We start from the raw sequence: 17,011 nt of genomic DNA, 5'->3' as shown, positions 1-17,011 counted from the left end.
AGTAGCAAATAATGTTTTGACCTCCATAAAGCATCTTCATGTTAACAAAGTGAATTTGCAACTGTACTTTATTTTAATTAAAGTTTTAATACCCATACCAGCCATCTTGAGAATACATTTTTACTTCAAGTGGATTTCTTGTCATCACAAATCATAAATGTCTTCATATAGGTATGATTTTATATATATGTATATATTGTCATATTATTATTTCCTCCATTTCTCAACACCTTTTGCTATTATTGTATTTTTTATTGTCTGTGTATTTTTTATTTGTAAAATCCAGTTTACAGTTCTTATAACTGTTATCCAACTTAAGTCTTTTATGTACTTTATACACTTCTTTGACACAAACTAAATCTGACACAAATAATTCTAGGATATGATTAGCTAGTTTTGCAATTCAACTCGTATTGAACATCCAATTCACTTGACACTGACATCTGTGACTATATATTTCATTACACTCATTAAACATAACCCTTTATTCTCTTTAGGATGAACAATCAAGTATTTGAAAGCACTCTAGTTTTGAGTCTCATCTGAAAACATTACAACTTTTGTGGATGATTCCATGTGCTAATTCATTAATCAGAATTTATTTTTTATTATTGCACATATGTTTTTATGAAATTTTACTATATATATAAAGGTTCAGGATCACTTGGCGATAGCCAACAGCTCAACAGGACAACTTGGTGACACTCAATCCGAGAGTATTACAAGTCAATAGACAACTCATTGACAGCCCATTTACTGACAATATTATCACTTACCAATAGGCTCATTGACATACAAATATTTCAAACGTACCAGTAGAATTGCTGATACTATTCTAAGCAAGTGCTTATGGCTATCAAAGTAACATAATTAGCTCAACATTTTGAAAAAACTGTAACTTTTCCTACTGTATAAACCATTATTAGGACTAATAATGTTGTAGAGGGATGCCATAACAAATTTAAGAAAATGGTGAACAAGAGAAAAAAATGTCAGTGTTTCCATTGCTAAATGAAGCATGACATTGAAGCTGCTAGAAAAATACCGGAGAGCAAAACATCTGGCAAAACTTGTGCAAAAAGGCTGTGACAAGAAATGATTGAATATGGAATTGAGGTTACATGCTATCAAGAATTCTAGGGCAATGCTCAGATTTTACTCTATATTGTATATATATTTCTTTATATATAAGGAACATGGGGTATAATTTTGTTCTGTTGGCATAATAGTGTTTTGTCTGTATGAAATAACTGTATTTTGTATTTATCTATTCAAAATGCAACAAATTACTCATATATGTAGTACATGTAAACATGCATGCATTCCCATAAGTAAACATAAATATAATAACAAATGAGTTGTATTTCAACAACTTTCGACATAATTTACTGTTTCTCAATCTTGAGTTGCCGAATTGTCCTGTCACCAAGTTGGCTATCGCCCAGTTTCCACTGAACCGTATATAAAGTATATATGGCATTATTAGATAATAACCCTGAATAAGGGGTGTGCCTGTAAAATGCAAGCAAATTCTTCTGTAACTCAAAAAAGATATGCTAAGAAAGTAACAATTAACATAAGAAAGATTCAAATCTCTTCAAAGATATTTTTCTTTATTGTATTAATGTTGGAAATGTCTTATGATTGCTTAAATGTGTTTCCTATAAATGTTTTTTTTTTTCCCAATTCTTTTCAGAACTTCCATTTAGTAGCTCTATGCAGAATCTCATACTGTACATAGTTCTTTCTTTGTATAAATGCTCAACATTTCTCATTTCAACTGATGAATAGTTGAAATATTAAATTTATTTTTTATTGTGAAAATGCTTAGAGGGAAGAAAAAGTAAATGTATAATAGGAATATAAATATGAAAAACTTAGATCACAACTAATTTACTAAGAAATTTAAATATGACAAGGATCTGAAAAAATTAGTCACATGATATCTCTTCTTTTGTGAGCAGTAGCTTTATGGTTGAGACGTGTTATTGGTTGATATTATGTTTTATGACACTTAATTTGATATATGAGTATTAACAATTGTATCAAAAATAGATAAGTATCACAAAAATTACTGTATGGTCTCTTCCTAATTATCATTATTGTGATTTGTAGTAATGATATATGAACATTGCATTGTTCATGGAGGATGGTAGTTCTGTTTCTTTTAATTAAGGTAACATCTTGAATTTAATAAAAATTTCTTTTAGCATATAACTTTGATTAAAAAGAGAATCTCTAGAAAGGATGAGTTACAAACACTGTACACTGCAGGAACAATCAATGGTAGCATTAAATTAAGTTCAAGCCTTTGCTGGGTTCAATAAGCCCTCTGTGGCCCAGAGGTAGGTCTGACGGCTTATGATACTAAAAACCAAGTTTTGATACCCATGTACACATAGCCTGTTGTGTAACTTTGTGCTAAACAACAAACTAAACATACAAATAGGCATTTTGTAAATTTGAGGTAAAGAAAACTTTTAATGTTTTATTTATCTGAAATTTGTGATTGTACTTATTGTGATAATGATTTTTAGTTTTCAGCATGTATTTAGACATCTGAAGCAATATATTTTAGATTTCTTTTCTCTGTTGTTTCTACAAAGACAAAAGGATATATAATTAAAATATTGCAAGAACTATAAGAATCATATGTTGTAATATTTATTATAATTACTGTTTTAAATTTGTATATAGTGTTTTTTCACTTAAAATGATTTTCTAGGAGTCATCTCAGTGGCAAAACTATTAGATTATGAAGAAGTCAAAGAATATTTCCTGACCATTGAAGCCAAGGATGGTGGAACACCACCACTTAATAATCATGCCACTATTAACATATCTGTTATTGATGCTAATGACAATCCCCCTGCTTTTAACCAGCCTTCTTACCGAGCTGTTATGAGAGAAGATGCATCTCCAGGTGATAAAATTATACAGGTGTGTTCATTAGTTTAAAAATAAAACCTTTTAAATTTCTTGCAAGATATATAATTTAATTAACATAAAATCTTTTATATCATATCAAAACCCAATATAAAAAAATGAACAACCCTGGTTCATTTTATACATGTACTATGACACATTAAGAAGAATATTATTTTATATAAATAAACATCTTAACCCTGAATAACACACATAAAACATCTTTTCTCCTGAATTAAAGACAAACAATTGCAGGATCATGTTTCAAACTAACAATAGAGTCTTTATTGTTGTTATTTCACTTTTTTCAAACTTCATTATTCCCTTGTCTGTTTGATTTGGCATAATTATGATATTGTAAGTTTGGTTATCAAAAAATTTCTGGCAAATAGCCAGTAAGATCTATTAAGAACTCATTATATGCGCACCAGTAAGTTTTTTGCTAAATCTTTTGTGTTTTTACTTAAAATCTTGATATTTTTACATTTTTTCCCCTTTTTTTACCCTCAGGTGAAAGCAAGTGATATTGACAGTTCTCCAAATTCACGATTGTCCTATTCGATCATTGGTGGTGACAAGCATGGACAATTTGTAATTGACAAAGAGAATGGCTACATCATAGTGGCTTCTCTGTTGGACAGAGAAATGGTAAAAAATATAAAAATTATCAAATATAAGTACACTTTTTATCCTTTCAAAATCATCCTTGTTATACATGCTTCTATTTTGTAGACATAAATCGAAAATTTAATGGGTTTTATGTATTTTGAGTTTGGTGGTTACCAATCAAAAATACTTTATTAAATGTCTGCTAAATATTTCATTATTCTACTTCAGATTTATTATGAACTCTCTATTTTACACATTTCATTATACTAAGTGATTTTGCTTTTGCCTGCTGTAACACTCAGAATAAAGAACTGGGTGAATTTATTCAGTTGTATGTGAAATGGACAAGTAATCACCAGCATTAATTAGGTGAACTAACTGTGATATTGATAATATCATATCATATGACAGGAGAATAATGAATATTGAGATGATTTTAAATATTTGTTTTGAAATTAAGTAATTAAAGCTGTGATAATTTAAAAAGTTGAATTATGCACTATGTTTTATTGCAGTGTTTTGATATACATTGGCAATAGTTATTTAAGTTTTGAATGCAACACTGTTAAAGGTTGTGACATGCATACATTGACACATCAAAATCAAAGGTTGGAGAGAGTGAATTAACATAAAATGTCTTATTCTAGATGTCTATTTAATGTCTCATTCTATTATTCTAGACATCTTCTTAACCTATCATTTTTCTATTATACACTTCTAGTTAAGATATTATTTTTCTGTTCTGAGTCTCCACATGTGTTTTTTTTTATTCTTATTCTGTGTTATAATTAAGTTATAATTTGTTCTTATACTGGACATTTCCGTTTTTGACTTCTGTCTCCTAGTGATAAGTTCATGTCTATGGACTTGCAATTCTAGAAACCAAGTTTTGATACATGTGGTGGGTCAAGCCCATATAGCCCATTGTGCAAAACATCAAAATAAACAATCTTTGACTTTTGTTGTTTGTAATTATTTTTCATTTATGATTTAACCCATTGACTGCTGATTTGCCATATAAGGTACAGCCTGCCTTTGGCTGTTGAATGTGAGTGTGCCACATACAGTACATGGCTGGTACACTTAATAATTAGGCTAGTCACAGTCAATGGGTTAATATTTGCAGTTTCTTCTTTAAAAAATGTGTTTATCTATATTTCCTCATTTTTCTCTATCACCCTAGATTTCAACTTATGTTTTGGAAGTTGAATGTAAGGACAGTGGGACTCCTTCATTATCCTCTGTTGTCCTGGTTAACATTGAGGTCTCTGATGTCAATGATAATCCTCCTATGTTTTCACAAGCAAATTATACAGCCATTGTGCAGGTATGAAATTTTAGCAATCATTATTTTTTTATTCTAGACCATCTGTAAAAAATAGTTTTATAGGTATGACAAAACAACGTAACTATTTTTAAGATTGAATGGACTGTAACTGATTTTTTAAGGTGTTTTTGAAATTTAAAAAAAGCATTTCTGGGGTCAGCCATTTAACTTTCATTATTTTTCTTTAATCTGTATAAAGTGTGTGCAAGCATGTGTAGCCACATTAACAAAGGAAAGAATTCAAGTGTGTAATGCAAACATGCAAAAAAATGAAATAATATTTGAAAATTGTTCTTAAAATTATACTAATAGTAGAAGAGTGTTTGGTTTGTGTGAAAGTTAAGTATATATATTACCAACATTAGTGCATTTTTTATATACTAAGATATAGAAATGCATTTTAGCCTCTTTAAGTTATGATTTTCATACAGTATCTTTGTAACGTACAGTATGTCTTTTTTGTTTTTCTCTAACAACACAAGTTTTATACCTTGCATAAATCACTGAAAGTGTTACAGAAAACCAATTCTTTTGCATGTTCTTTTATTACTGCATTTTTTTAACCACCTTGATAAACTGGACATATTAGTAAGTAAAGAAATTTAACATGTTTCAATCATATTATTTCTTAAGTGACAAAAACATGATTATTACAATAAAGTTTGATTTTCCTGGTTGGTACTACTAAAAGTGATAAGAAATCAGACATAAAAAGCATAATGTATAGGATGTTACATGCACACACACACACACACACACACACACACATGCATATATATATATAAAATGGAGTACCAATCATAAGTCTGGGTTTAGTGAAGTATTAATACTGTCTTTCTTTTCTTGCACATGTGAGGCTTAGATGAACATATTGTTTTGTTAATGCAATAAAATTAACTGATGACTGCTGTTGTCATAACAGACTTACATTTTGACTACTGGATATCATTAAATGGGTATTGTATGAGCTTTCATATTATACATTTATTTTCCAACAAGATAATTCACATAATTTAACCATTTTTTGGATGCAAATTATCATGTAACAAACCTCCACCAATATTAATGCTACACATCAATGTTACTCCCTCTATGCTATTCTACCTGACTATCAGTTCTTGTTTGGCAGTGCTTGTGTTTAGACATTTAATTTTTGCCCTCTTTAATTTTTTTGTATTTGTGCATCAATTTTTATCGACAACTTTACTATTTATTATACAATAGTAATATTTGTAAGTTATTCTGAAGTAGAATTATATTATATCTCTAGCCATTTATGGAACTTAATACTTCAATACAATTTTTTTTTACTTTTTATTTATTTCTGCAAACACTGTTGTGTTTGTTTATTCCTTTTTAAATTATAAATTCCAAATTCTGAGTTACTACTTCAAAAGTTATATCTTCTATCAGTACATTTACACAGGTTTCAAGTAGCAGTCTATGACTGGAGAATTGTTGGCTTTACTATCTTCTCTTTTGGGCCTCAACCCAAGTTTGGGGAGCCACAAATTTTCAAGTGTGGTCCACTGATTTGGTAAAGATAAGATATTATGATATTTTATATGGTATTTGATTATTTTTACTGTTAATATTATTATATGTAGTTATTTGTGTTCAGTAACACAAGTTTAGTTTGACTGGCCAGGTTCATCTTTGAAATTAGAGCTTGTTGTATCCTTGTTCTATAACATTAGGCTATACTTAACATGGGTTTTTGTTATTTTAGGATTAACTGTACTTCATCTTACTGGTACATCATAAATTATGTTAATTATATTGTTTTTCTCCAAAACATTGCATCTCATATGTATGGTATTGTCAATATTTAGATAATTGTAACATCTATGTCATATTTGTTGTTTTTTGTTTTTTTTTTATACTTCATATGAACTTTGTTTGTGTGAACTTCTGGAGACACTGTTTGTTTACTACTCACATCTAATGGGTACCTATGGTTAGATCTTTTTCTTCACTTGACCATTTTCTGAGGACCATCTGCATTCAATATCATGTGGGGTAACTGAAATGCTATATTCTGTATTTGTTGTTTTTTTTTTGTTTTTATATTTCTCTTTTGTTTCATTTTGAACCATTACCATCTTTATTCACATTCCAGATCTGGCACCTTCCTATTGTTTACCTCTCCTACTTGCATATTTTTCCATTCATCGTGTGTGCTCAATGCTGATTGGGGTCACAGATTGATGTGTTCCACCTCAGTCACTTCATGGTTCTTCCCCATTTTAATATATCATCTTTGATTACAGTCAGATTGTCATTTTGTGCAGGACTAAAAATTCCCACAGTACATATTCTTGTATATATTTCTCAATTTCCTGAATGCTATCTCAGAATTTTTCTTGCATGATTCAGTACCAGTTTCAGCCTTGCCATTCAGACTTGTTTTGGTTCATATGCCATTTTAGCATTTCAGCCACCTTCCACATTTTGGGAGATTTTAATAACACCACTACTTAGATGTCTATCTCCTTACAAATAGAGAATGATCATAACATAATCACCTGCTTCTTAGTAAAGCAACTTGTGTGACTGAATTTTCCAGTTGGATAACTTTCTCCTGTTACCTACCTAAAAATGTTGTGTATTTGGAGAATGTCTTTCTAAACACCCACTTCTGCCAAGAATATATTCTCCACCCTCACGTTTTTCTAACTGGGATTCCTCATTCTGCTTCCATATGGACATCAGCTCCTAGCTATTGAGTTTTGGATTTAGAGCTGAACTACTCAACATTAGTCCTCACACATGTGATCAAGGTGTTCTTGGTCCCTCAATCAATTTGCCTTGAGTGTACTCACTCAGTGCTGTAGGTCACAGTGTATTATCCCTTTATGTTTTCATGCTGAGAAATTACTGAATCCAAAGTGGTTCCAGTCTCTTTGACTTGTGTGAAATATGTTCGTATTTGATTCTGCTCATATGTGCCCAGTTCAAAGATTAATGATGGGATTTCTTCCTTCCACTGGCTAAACTTAAGGTGAAGAAAGTATAATCTTCTTTCCTACCCCTGCATGGATGTCAGTTTTCAGTGATTAAACTTTTGATTGCAGTTGACTTACCAATGGTAGAATCCATGTTCTATCTCTACATGGATATCTATTTTAGATGGTTGAATTTTGTATGCAGTTGACTTCACATCCTAGCTACTCTAAACCTTTAGAACACTTATTTCACCAACATTTTGTTCATCAGTGGAAATGAATTTATTTTGTGGTTAGGATAACTGTCCAACCATTTTCTCTCCTATTGGTAAATGCTTCTCACAATCTTACACCCAGTTCTGTGACACATTTTGATGGTGAAGTGGTATCTCTCATTAAAGGGTTCTCTCATTAGGGTATCCTTTTTTTGAAAGATGCCTCTATTTTTTCCCTCACACCAGCACCTCCACCTATTCAATGTGGGATTTTAGCTGTGTATGTGAGCAGAAGTAAGGTACCTTGTTGGAAGTTATCATTTTTTCTACACTGAAAATGTATTTCCAACAGGTACTTACTCCTGCTCACACTTTCCACCCATCCTTCCTGCTGTCAATCAGTGCTTACATTTCTGCTTAAACTTAAAGTAGTAGTCAGGTAGAATAACAATAATGGAGTAACATGAGTCATATGAATGTAGCACTACTACTGGTGGATGTTTTTTATATAATAATTTGCATGAAGAATCAGTTAAACTACGTGAAACAAGAGGGTGCATGGAAGTGAAAGGCCTGTGGGATGTGAATTGTTTCTTGCAACCACATGAAAGAAGCACTCATTAGAAAATGTACTATATTTATTACAGTTTTCACTTTAAAAGTAAGCGTATCCTGAAAATTCAAATATTTTGCAATTTACAAAAGCATCATTTAGTTATGCTGGAAAGGGAATGGTGGCTTTGTAGAAGAAATAGAAAACAACATATATAAATATTTGGTAATGTTGCTGGGTAAAGTTAATGAAAGAAATAAACATTTGTGTGGCAACTTTGTACATGTTGCTTTGAAATTGAACTATAACAACAAAGAAAAATTAAAGGTGTTTCTTTGTAAATGCTTGTTGATCTTTAATGTCCTCAGATTTCAAGGCTAACCTTGTCTTGGCAAGTTCTAATTTCAATGATTACAACTACACAATTCAAAAGTAAATAATAAATAATATTTGTTTATTCTGATTATTTTAAACTCTTTAAAATAATAGGAATCTAGAATGATGATAATATTGTTTAATGTTGCTGTATATCAATCATTATCTTTTATTAATATTTTCTTTCTTCAGTTATATATCAATTCTTTCATTATGATTGATTATGTTTCTTATTTTTTCCTATGTTCATAGAAAGAAAAAAATTTAACGTTGAATCAAAATTTAAAAAAACAGTTCAAATAATAATGAACTACTTTATCAACCTGGAATTCAATTTTTTATTTACCTTTTATTACGATGACCTTTTTGTTCCACTCTTATATACTCAATTTGACTACAGCATTAAATAAAATTTTATATTTATTTTCACTGTCTTTCCTTTAAAAGTGATGCCATTTTGCAGAATCTTTTGGAGGGATTAATTCTTAATTTCTACAATGTATATGAATTGATTATGATGTTTCATCATAGTTCATATGTAAATTGTAATAACTAATAAGAGCCATAGTGTTATGATGAGAAACAACAAAAATTGGCTTTGTACTTTATGTATATTGGCATTTATAATTAATTCCATTAACTGGAGGTTTTACACTTCTCAAAAAAAAAAAAAAAATTAAGGCTTAGGTGGGATGGCTGCACTACCCTTACCTGATTGGCTACACTGTCCTCTTAGTGTTTTGTAATTTTGTAAGTACTGTGATGGATTTTCCAAAGTCAATAATTATGACACTTTTAAACAAATTGTGTTTTAGCTTTATTACAAGCTTTAAGTAATTGTTGCAGCCGTTGCATCTGTTGTTACTACTAGAATACCAATATATGTGAAAAGGGCTGGTGGACTTTGTATGTAACTTTATTATTATGAACACTGTTTTTGTATTTTTTTTTATTCTAGGAGCTGCTTGACTCATGGCTTTTTTTTCTGAGACTCTAGATTGTGCTGGGATCTTGATTTTTTTTTTTTTTATTGACACATATATGTTGATTTTATGTCATTAAATGAATGTATCTATACATTTAAGAGGTTAGTAATCCATTTATTTGTGAGAAATGAGTTAATATTATTTTGAAGTAATTATTTTATTATTTCAGGAGGGAAAGCAACGTGGTTTTACCATACTAAAGTTTTCAGTCACTGATGCTGATAATCTTCCAAATACAACTCCATTTACATTTGACATTATCTCTGGAAATGCAGATAAATCCTTCCGTTTAGTCCAGCAAGATGCTTCCCTACGTACTGCAACAATGTTCAACCATAAGTACAAGAATGAATATATCCTCTGCATCAGGGTTTCAGATGGTGGCATACCACCACTTAGTAGTGATACTTGGGTAACAATCCATATAATTGAAGAAAGTCAGTTTCCTCCTTTGGTGAGTTCTTTGGAAGTTGCTGTCAGTTCATACTTGGATGAATTCCCTGGCGGAGTGATGGGACGAGTTCATGCCACCGACAGTGATCCCTATGATAAGCTGTTTTATGACATTGTAACACCTCATAAACATTTATTTAAAATTGATCCAGAAGACGGCACTTTAGTTGCATATGAAGGATTGGATGTAGGGAGCTACAAAATTAATGTAAGTGTCAGTGATGGGAAATTTACCACATATGGAACTTCATTGGTGGAGGTATCTGCAGTCACAGAAGAGGCTGTTAAGAATAGTGTTGGAATAAGTTTGGATGATATTACTCCAGAGGATTTTTTGCTTTCTTACAGGAAAAGGTTTCTGAGGGCAGTTAGAAACATTTTAAATGTACGCTTCCAAGATATAGAAATTATTAGCATGCAACCATCCTTAGAAGAATCAGTCAGACATCGTAGAAGCATGAGACAAGATTTAGATGTCTTGTTTGCAGTAAGGAAAGGAGTGCAAAGATTTTATCAACCAAGTATAATTTTAGAGAAACTAAAAGAAGAGAAGGCATCTTTTGAGTCAACCATTGGACTCCTGGTTGTAAAGGTAAAAAAAACAACAAAAGACTTTCCATAAGCTTTTTATTGCTCATTTTTATTTTTCACTTCAAGTACTTTTCTTTTCTCTTCCTTCCTAGCTATATACTCATTCATTTGAATAGATACAAGAATAGGCAATTTGTATGACAATTTTCTGTTTATAATAAACAAGACGTATTTTAAAGACATTAGGAAGAATGTTGAATTTAGTTTTATTTAATGGACAAATTTTACCTCTAGTTTATTTAGTGTTATATTAAAAGATTTATTAACTTGAAGTCATTATTTAATTTATTTTGAAATCAGAGCTTAACATGCATTTATTCAGGTTACAGAAGACAGGTGCACTAAACGTTATTGTGACCATGGAGAATGTGTTGACAGAATTATACTAGACAAAGTCCATGTTATTAGCATCACAACTGATTCCTTGAGTTATGTTTCTCCACAACATTACAGGAACTTAGAGTGTCTCTGTGAACCTGGTTATGGTGGTATGTCTTCCTTTTCATTTTCAGATGAAAATGACTTATGTAAGGATGCAGAAATATTAATTTTTATTTTTCAAGCACAAATTAAAATATTCTAACTTTTTATTACTTCTTTTAGTAAGGAGGATTTGTATTTGAATTTTTCAAGATCAATACTTACATTTTTTTAAAATGTTAAATATATTGTGAATTCTAGGCTTACTGCAATTTTATTTCACACAAAACCCAAATAATTATAAAATAATTATTAGAAGGAATATTTTTTCAACGTTTATGGATTTTTGTTGCATGTTAAGCAATTATTCTTTTCAATCCAGACATGCAATTATTGCATATAAATTTTGATTCAGGAATATTTTAGCAAAGTAAAGAAAAATGCTAAACAAAAAGTATATACATTTTTTATATTTATTATTTAATTTGAAAAGAAAAAATGAACTGGACAATGCAGTGCTTTGAAAGTTCAAGGGAATATAACCTTTTTTTTCTCACAAGGAAACCACTGTGACCTTGAAGTGAATGAATGTGCTCGCCGACCTTGTCCACAGTATCGCATCTGTGTTCCATTTGGGTCTCTATTGGGTTATACATGTAAATGTCCAGGTGGGAAAACGGGTACCTTTTGTGACATAGAAAGAGGATCTCCTTGTCAAGGTCCTTCATGTTATGAAGGTTAGCTTCAAAATACACAGTTTGTTTTCCATAACATAGATAGAAAATGAAGTTCAATACTTTTAAATTTACTGATGAAACACTAACAAGTTGCACATATCTCTGAGAGCTTATTAGCACTTGTTAAGTACTAAAATATATTAAATTATAAACAAGAAAAGTTGTGGTTTACATGTTTTAGATTATTTTGTGGAAGTTGATTCTATGATAAGTCTTCAGTTAGAAAGGATTATATCTTGTGATGATTATTAAGTTGTGATTAAAATATGTATTACAAAAATAAACCCCAACTTGAACATACTTTCTTCTTAGGACTTTTTAACTGTAAGTTTTATTTCAGTTGTTACGTTTTACTAATTGCTAATTTTTATAAACAGATTATTTGAAAATTTTGGATATCATTTACCACTTCACTAAAAATTGTCTTCCATGTTATTAAATACAGAAAATATAAGAAACCACTTTTGATGGACTGAACTTTAGTACATAATATATCAAGTGAAACCTCTACAAATATGAGCTGATACATGAAAGTTTTTTTTTATTCAGTACCTTGTCAATTTGTTATTATAATAAAGCATTTCCTCTAGAGTATCACAAGAAATAATACTGCAGAATGAAAATAATAATAATTATTTTATTTTCCAGTTGCAAAAATATGGCTATTGCCATTGTAGATTTTGAACAAGTTAAATTGATCTCTTGGTAGAATCACTCAAAATGTATACTGTTGATGCAGGTTGTAGACATAGCACCAGTAATATATTTTACAGAGTTGTTTGATTTGAGGTTATTTTGTTATAAGAAATTCTGATCAGTTTCTAATTCTTTGTGACATTTTAAATTTTCACACATAGCAATGAATAATAATGTAAGGGCTAAATAGTTTAAAAGGTATACCACAAAACACACATTTATAATTTTCCTAATAGATACTTGTAGTGCTCTTAGCTTCTAGTTATTTCAGTGTAAATCTGATATAAGAGAGAAGGACACACTTTCATTTAATTTATTTTTAAAACACTTTAAAGATGATATTTTACTGTCATAATGTGGTAAATGAGGTAAAATGATCTTACATAAAAGTGTAAGGCCAATAATATCAGCTGCAAACATTAGAATTCATAGTAACTAAACTACATCTAACCTTATGTGTGGACTGAGAACTTTAAAAGTACAATTTAATAACCTTTGTATGCATATTCAGAAGTTTCATGCACTTGTAACCTTTAATCAGTGTTATCATTTATTGTAATAAAGGTGATATTTCAAGGTTTTATATTTTTGAACCTCCTATGTATCACTTAAATTATAAGAATTTTTCTATTATATTTGAAATTTGCAAAATTATATTAATTATTACATGTACTCTAGATGTTGTTGTTTACAAGTTATTTAATATTCTAACAATTTCACTGTAAATATTTATTAAACATTTTAATTAGCTTAAAAATGAATTTAAATGTGTAAATGCCTATTGTAATTTCTTTGTTTTGTGAGGAAGTGTGAGATAAATGTAGCATATAAATAAGCATCTGTTGCAATAAATGTTCAAGTTAGTTGGTTGAGTAGCTTTTCTTCTGGAATGTTTGACAAATATGCATATGTACATCCAGTCTTTAAGTGTATACAGATTATTATTCAATAAAGAAAATAAAATTTAATTTTTTTTTAATTCTTTGTTTCTTTTAACAAAATTTAAAATTATGAAAAATTTTTTACATTAGAAAAACATCCAATTTACTTCAATGGAAAGAGTTATACTCAATATCAGCTGAACATCCCCTTGAATCGACACTTAAGTGTTGCTTTACAAATCAGAACAAAATTAGCTACTGGAAACTTGATGTATGCTGTTGGACTGAGAGACTATAGCATTTTAGAGGTAAGAATTCTGCTTATTAGGTGTTTGTATTTTATGGTAACAGTTTATTCTCTAGTAAATATTTCTATTATCTAGAGCTGGATGTAGCTTAGGGTGTGGGTTTTTCAATTCAAGAATCCATGGTTCTCATCCTATTGCAAAAATATCATATTCTTCACTTTGAGTCTGTGGATAAGTTATAAGTGTATTTCCATTGTCTGACTGAAGTAGCCCAAGAGAGTTGGTTCTGGGTACTGTTGAATAGTTGCTTTCTCTCTTGTCTGTCAGTTCACACTTACTGACGACTATCACAGATAGCTCATGTGTGGCTTGGTGCAACTATATAAAACTGAAAAGTGTTTTCACCTCAGCTCTATCCTTCTACTAAAATAATCTATAACATGAAATATCTCCTAAAGTTTTATAAAAAGATTATTTTATTTTGTAGTGCCTTATGTTGTAATAAAATTTGGAATTAAAATCTAATTTGTATATGTTTAAAATATCATGCAATTTCCTACTATATGTTTAAAATATCATGCAATTTCCTACTAATGAGACCATGAACACTTCTGTTAGTTATCATTAAATCATCTTGCTACTTTAATAAATAATGTTAAATTTGAACTAACAATTGTAAATTATACTTTTAAATAATTGGGCACTTTTATAATCATTTTCTTAAACCTTAAAGATTACAAATGCCACTTTCATGCTGACATCTACTTTTATTTAATGATATTATTGCATTGTATTTGTTTTGAAGTGCATTGATAAAATATAACTTATGCTAATGAGAAATTAGTATTTAAAATATTTTACATTGAAATGTGAAGCTTTATTGAATTATTTATTCTGTTTTCATACAGATGGTAAATGGTTTTATTCAGTACCGGTTCGACTTTGGCAGTGGTGAAGGACTGATTCGGGTTGAAAATGTAAGTGTGAATGATGGCCTGTGGCATGAAATAAATCTAGATCGACGTGACAATTCTGCAGAAATAGTTGTTGATAGACAATTTCGGATATCAGGAAAAGCTCCAGGTGTTCATGAACTCCTAAACTTGGAGCGAAATGATATTTTTTTTGGTGCTGAAGTACAAAGCATAGCTCTGGATGATGTGAGAATGGGATTCATTGGGTGTATGGATGATATCCGTGTAGCAGGTGTTTCACTTCCACTGCATTCAGCAGTAAGCAACTCTGTTGCTACTCTACGAAGGTAGGAGTAACCGACAAATACTCATTTGTAATCTTTTTTCAACTATTTAGTATACTTAAGCTGTCAGAGTAGAAGAATTACAACTCATTAAGAACTTATAAATAACTTCAAAACATTATTTGTACTTTATATGGCTTATCTGTAGATATTTTTCACTTATAAGCAACTCTACATATTAGGTTGTTTGAAGGAAGGTGGAGATTTAAATTAAAATTTTAGTAATTTATACAGATAAGAAACCTGTCTAGTTATTACTTCATATATACCATTGATTCTACTCATTAGTGCTCTTATTTTTTTCTAAAACTTTATTTCCAGTATTTCAGACCCTTACAATTACTGATGGAAGAAAAGTTGCACATCATTTTTTTACATGAATTCAAACTTGGTCTAATGCATTGCTAACAGCTTGCAATATTAATGAAGTGTGGTGTAAAGGAACCATGTTTGAGCATACATAGCAGCATTGGTTCCTAAAGTTTCATAATGGAAATGTGAGTCTTGAAGATAAGGCGGTTAGAGGACATCCTTCTGTTGTTGAATATTACCAATTGACAGCGTTAGTGGAAAGAAACTCATGCCAAACTGTTTCAGAAATGGCACAAGGATTGGGTGTTGGCATTTTCATAATTTCAGACCATCTCAAGCAAATTTAAAAAGTGAGAAAGCTCAACAAGGGAATTCCACACTAACTTAGTGTGAATCAGAAAAATCACCCTTTTGAACTGTGTTTTACGCTGATTTTGCTCAACAGAAATGATTTATTTCTTGAATGAATTGTTACTTGCAATGAAAAGTGCATCCTTTACAACAATAGAAAGCAATCTGTGCAATGGCTCAGCAGTGATGAGGCTCCTAAACACTTCTCAAAACTAAAGTATCACCAACAGAAGATAATGGTTATTGTATGGTGGTCTGTGACCAGTATTATCCATTACAGCTTGCTCAACCAGGACCAAAATATCACTAAAGAGGTTTACTGTCAAGAATTGGAAGTAATGCATATAAAGTTGAATAAAAACATGCCAGCATTAGTCAATCAAAGAGGACCAATCTTGCTTCATGATAATACTTAGCCACATGTTGATTAAATGATGCTCCAGAAGCTTAACGAACTGGGCCATGAAACATTGCCTCCTCATCCTAACTCCCCAGACCTGTTGCCCATTGACTGCCTCTTTTTTAAGCACTTGAACAACTTTTTACAGGACAAAAGATTCAACAACAGAGCAGTACCAGAGAATGGCCTTAAAGAATATTTTTGTTCTAGAAGTTTTATCATCATGGCATAAATAATCTTGTTTCACGTTGGCAAAAGCGTGTAGATTCACTAGATTTCCATTTTAATTAATAAAGTTGCTTTTGAACTTCTTATTTCTTATTAAAGTTATAATTTAAAACCCACCATTATTTTTCAAAGAACCTAATATTTCATACTTAAATATTGTAGTACTTTGTTTTGTGCTATCATTCACATGTGTTTTAATAGAAGGATTATGATATCACTTGATAACTTGAATATTAAATTTCACTAATCGTTTCCTAATTCTGAAGTATGGTGATTATCACACAGAGTGTAATTACTTAGATTAGAATGAAGAAGCTCAGTAGAATTTATATCTTCAATGTAGAAATTATGGTATCTGTAAAGCTAAATTTTAAGTTTATCATATTTTAGCTATAATTCTCTATTTTTGCTTCAGAAATGAGTGAAGACGTCAATAAAATAAAATTATATTGTGTTTGTATAATTTTTCAAGAATGGCATGGATACTGTCATAAAAAATAA

At 30.4% G+C, this 17,011-nt stretch overlaps 1 protein-coding gene across 6 annotated transcripts in view; it reads left to right on the top strand.

Annotated features, from left to right (window-relative positions):
* The window catches only part of LOC143252179 (fat-like cadherin-related tumor suppressor homolog), a 228,995-nt gene that overhangs the window by 199,442 nt on the left and 12,542 nt on the right, over positions 1–17,011 (top strand). For all 6 annotated transcript variants that reach the window (XM_076503925.1, XM_076503927.1, XM_076503924.1 and 3 more), the window contains 8 exons: positions 2,726–2,940; positions 3,436–3,573; positions 4,718–4,861; positions 10,105–10,980; positions 11,302–11,467; positions 11,960–12,136; positions 13,864–14,021; positions 14,870–15,222. In XM_076503925.1, coding sequence (XP_076360040.1) covers positions 2,726–2,940; positions 3,436–3,573; positions 4,718–4,861; positions 10,105–10,980; positions 11,302–11,467; positions 11,960–12,136; positions 13,864–14,021; positions 14,870–15,222 — 2,227 coding nt within the window. The remainder of the gene's footprint in view (positions 1–2,725; positions 2,941–3,435; positions 3,574–4,717; positions 4,862–10,104; positions 10,981–11,301; positions 11,468–11,959; positions 12,137–13,863; positions 14,022–14,869; positions 15,223–17,011) is intronic.

This window comes from Tachypleus tridentatus, chromosome 6, assembly GCF_004210375.1.
Source record: "Tachypleus tridentatus isolate NWPU-2018 chromosome 6, ASM421037v1, whole genome shotgun sequence".
NCBI lineage: Eukaryota > Metazoa > Arthropoda > Merostomata > Xiphosura > Limulidae > Tachypleus > Tachypleus tridentatus.
This window is presented reverse-complemented; position numbering and strand designations above follow the sequence as displayed.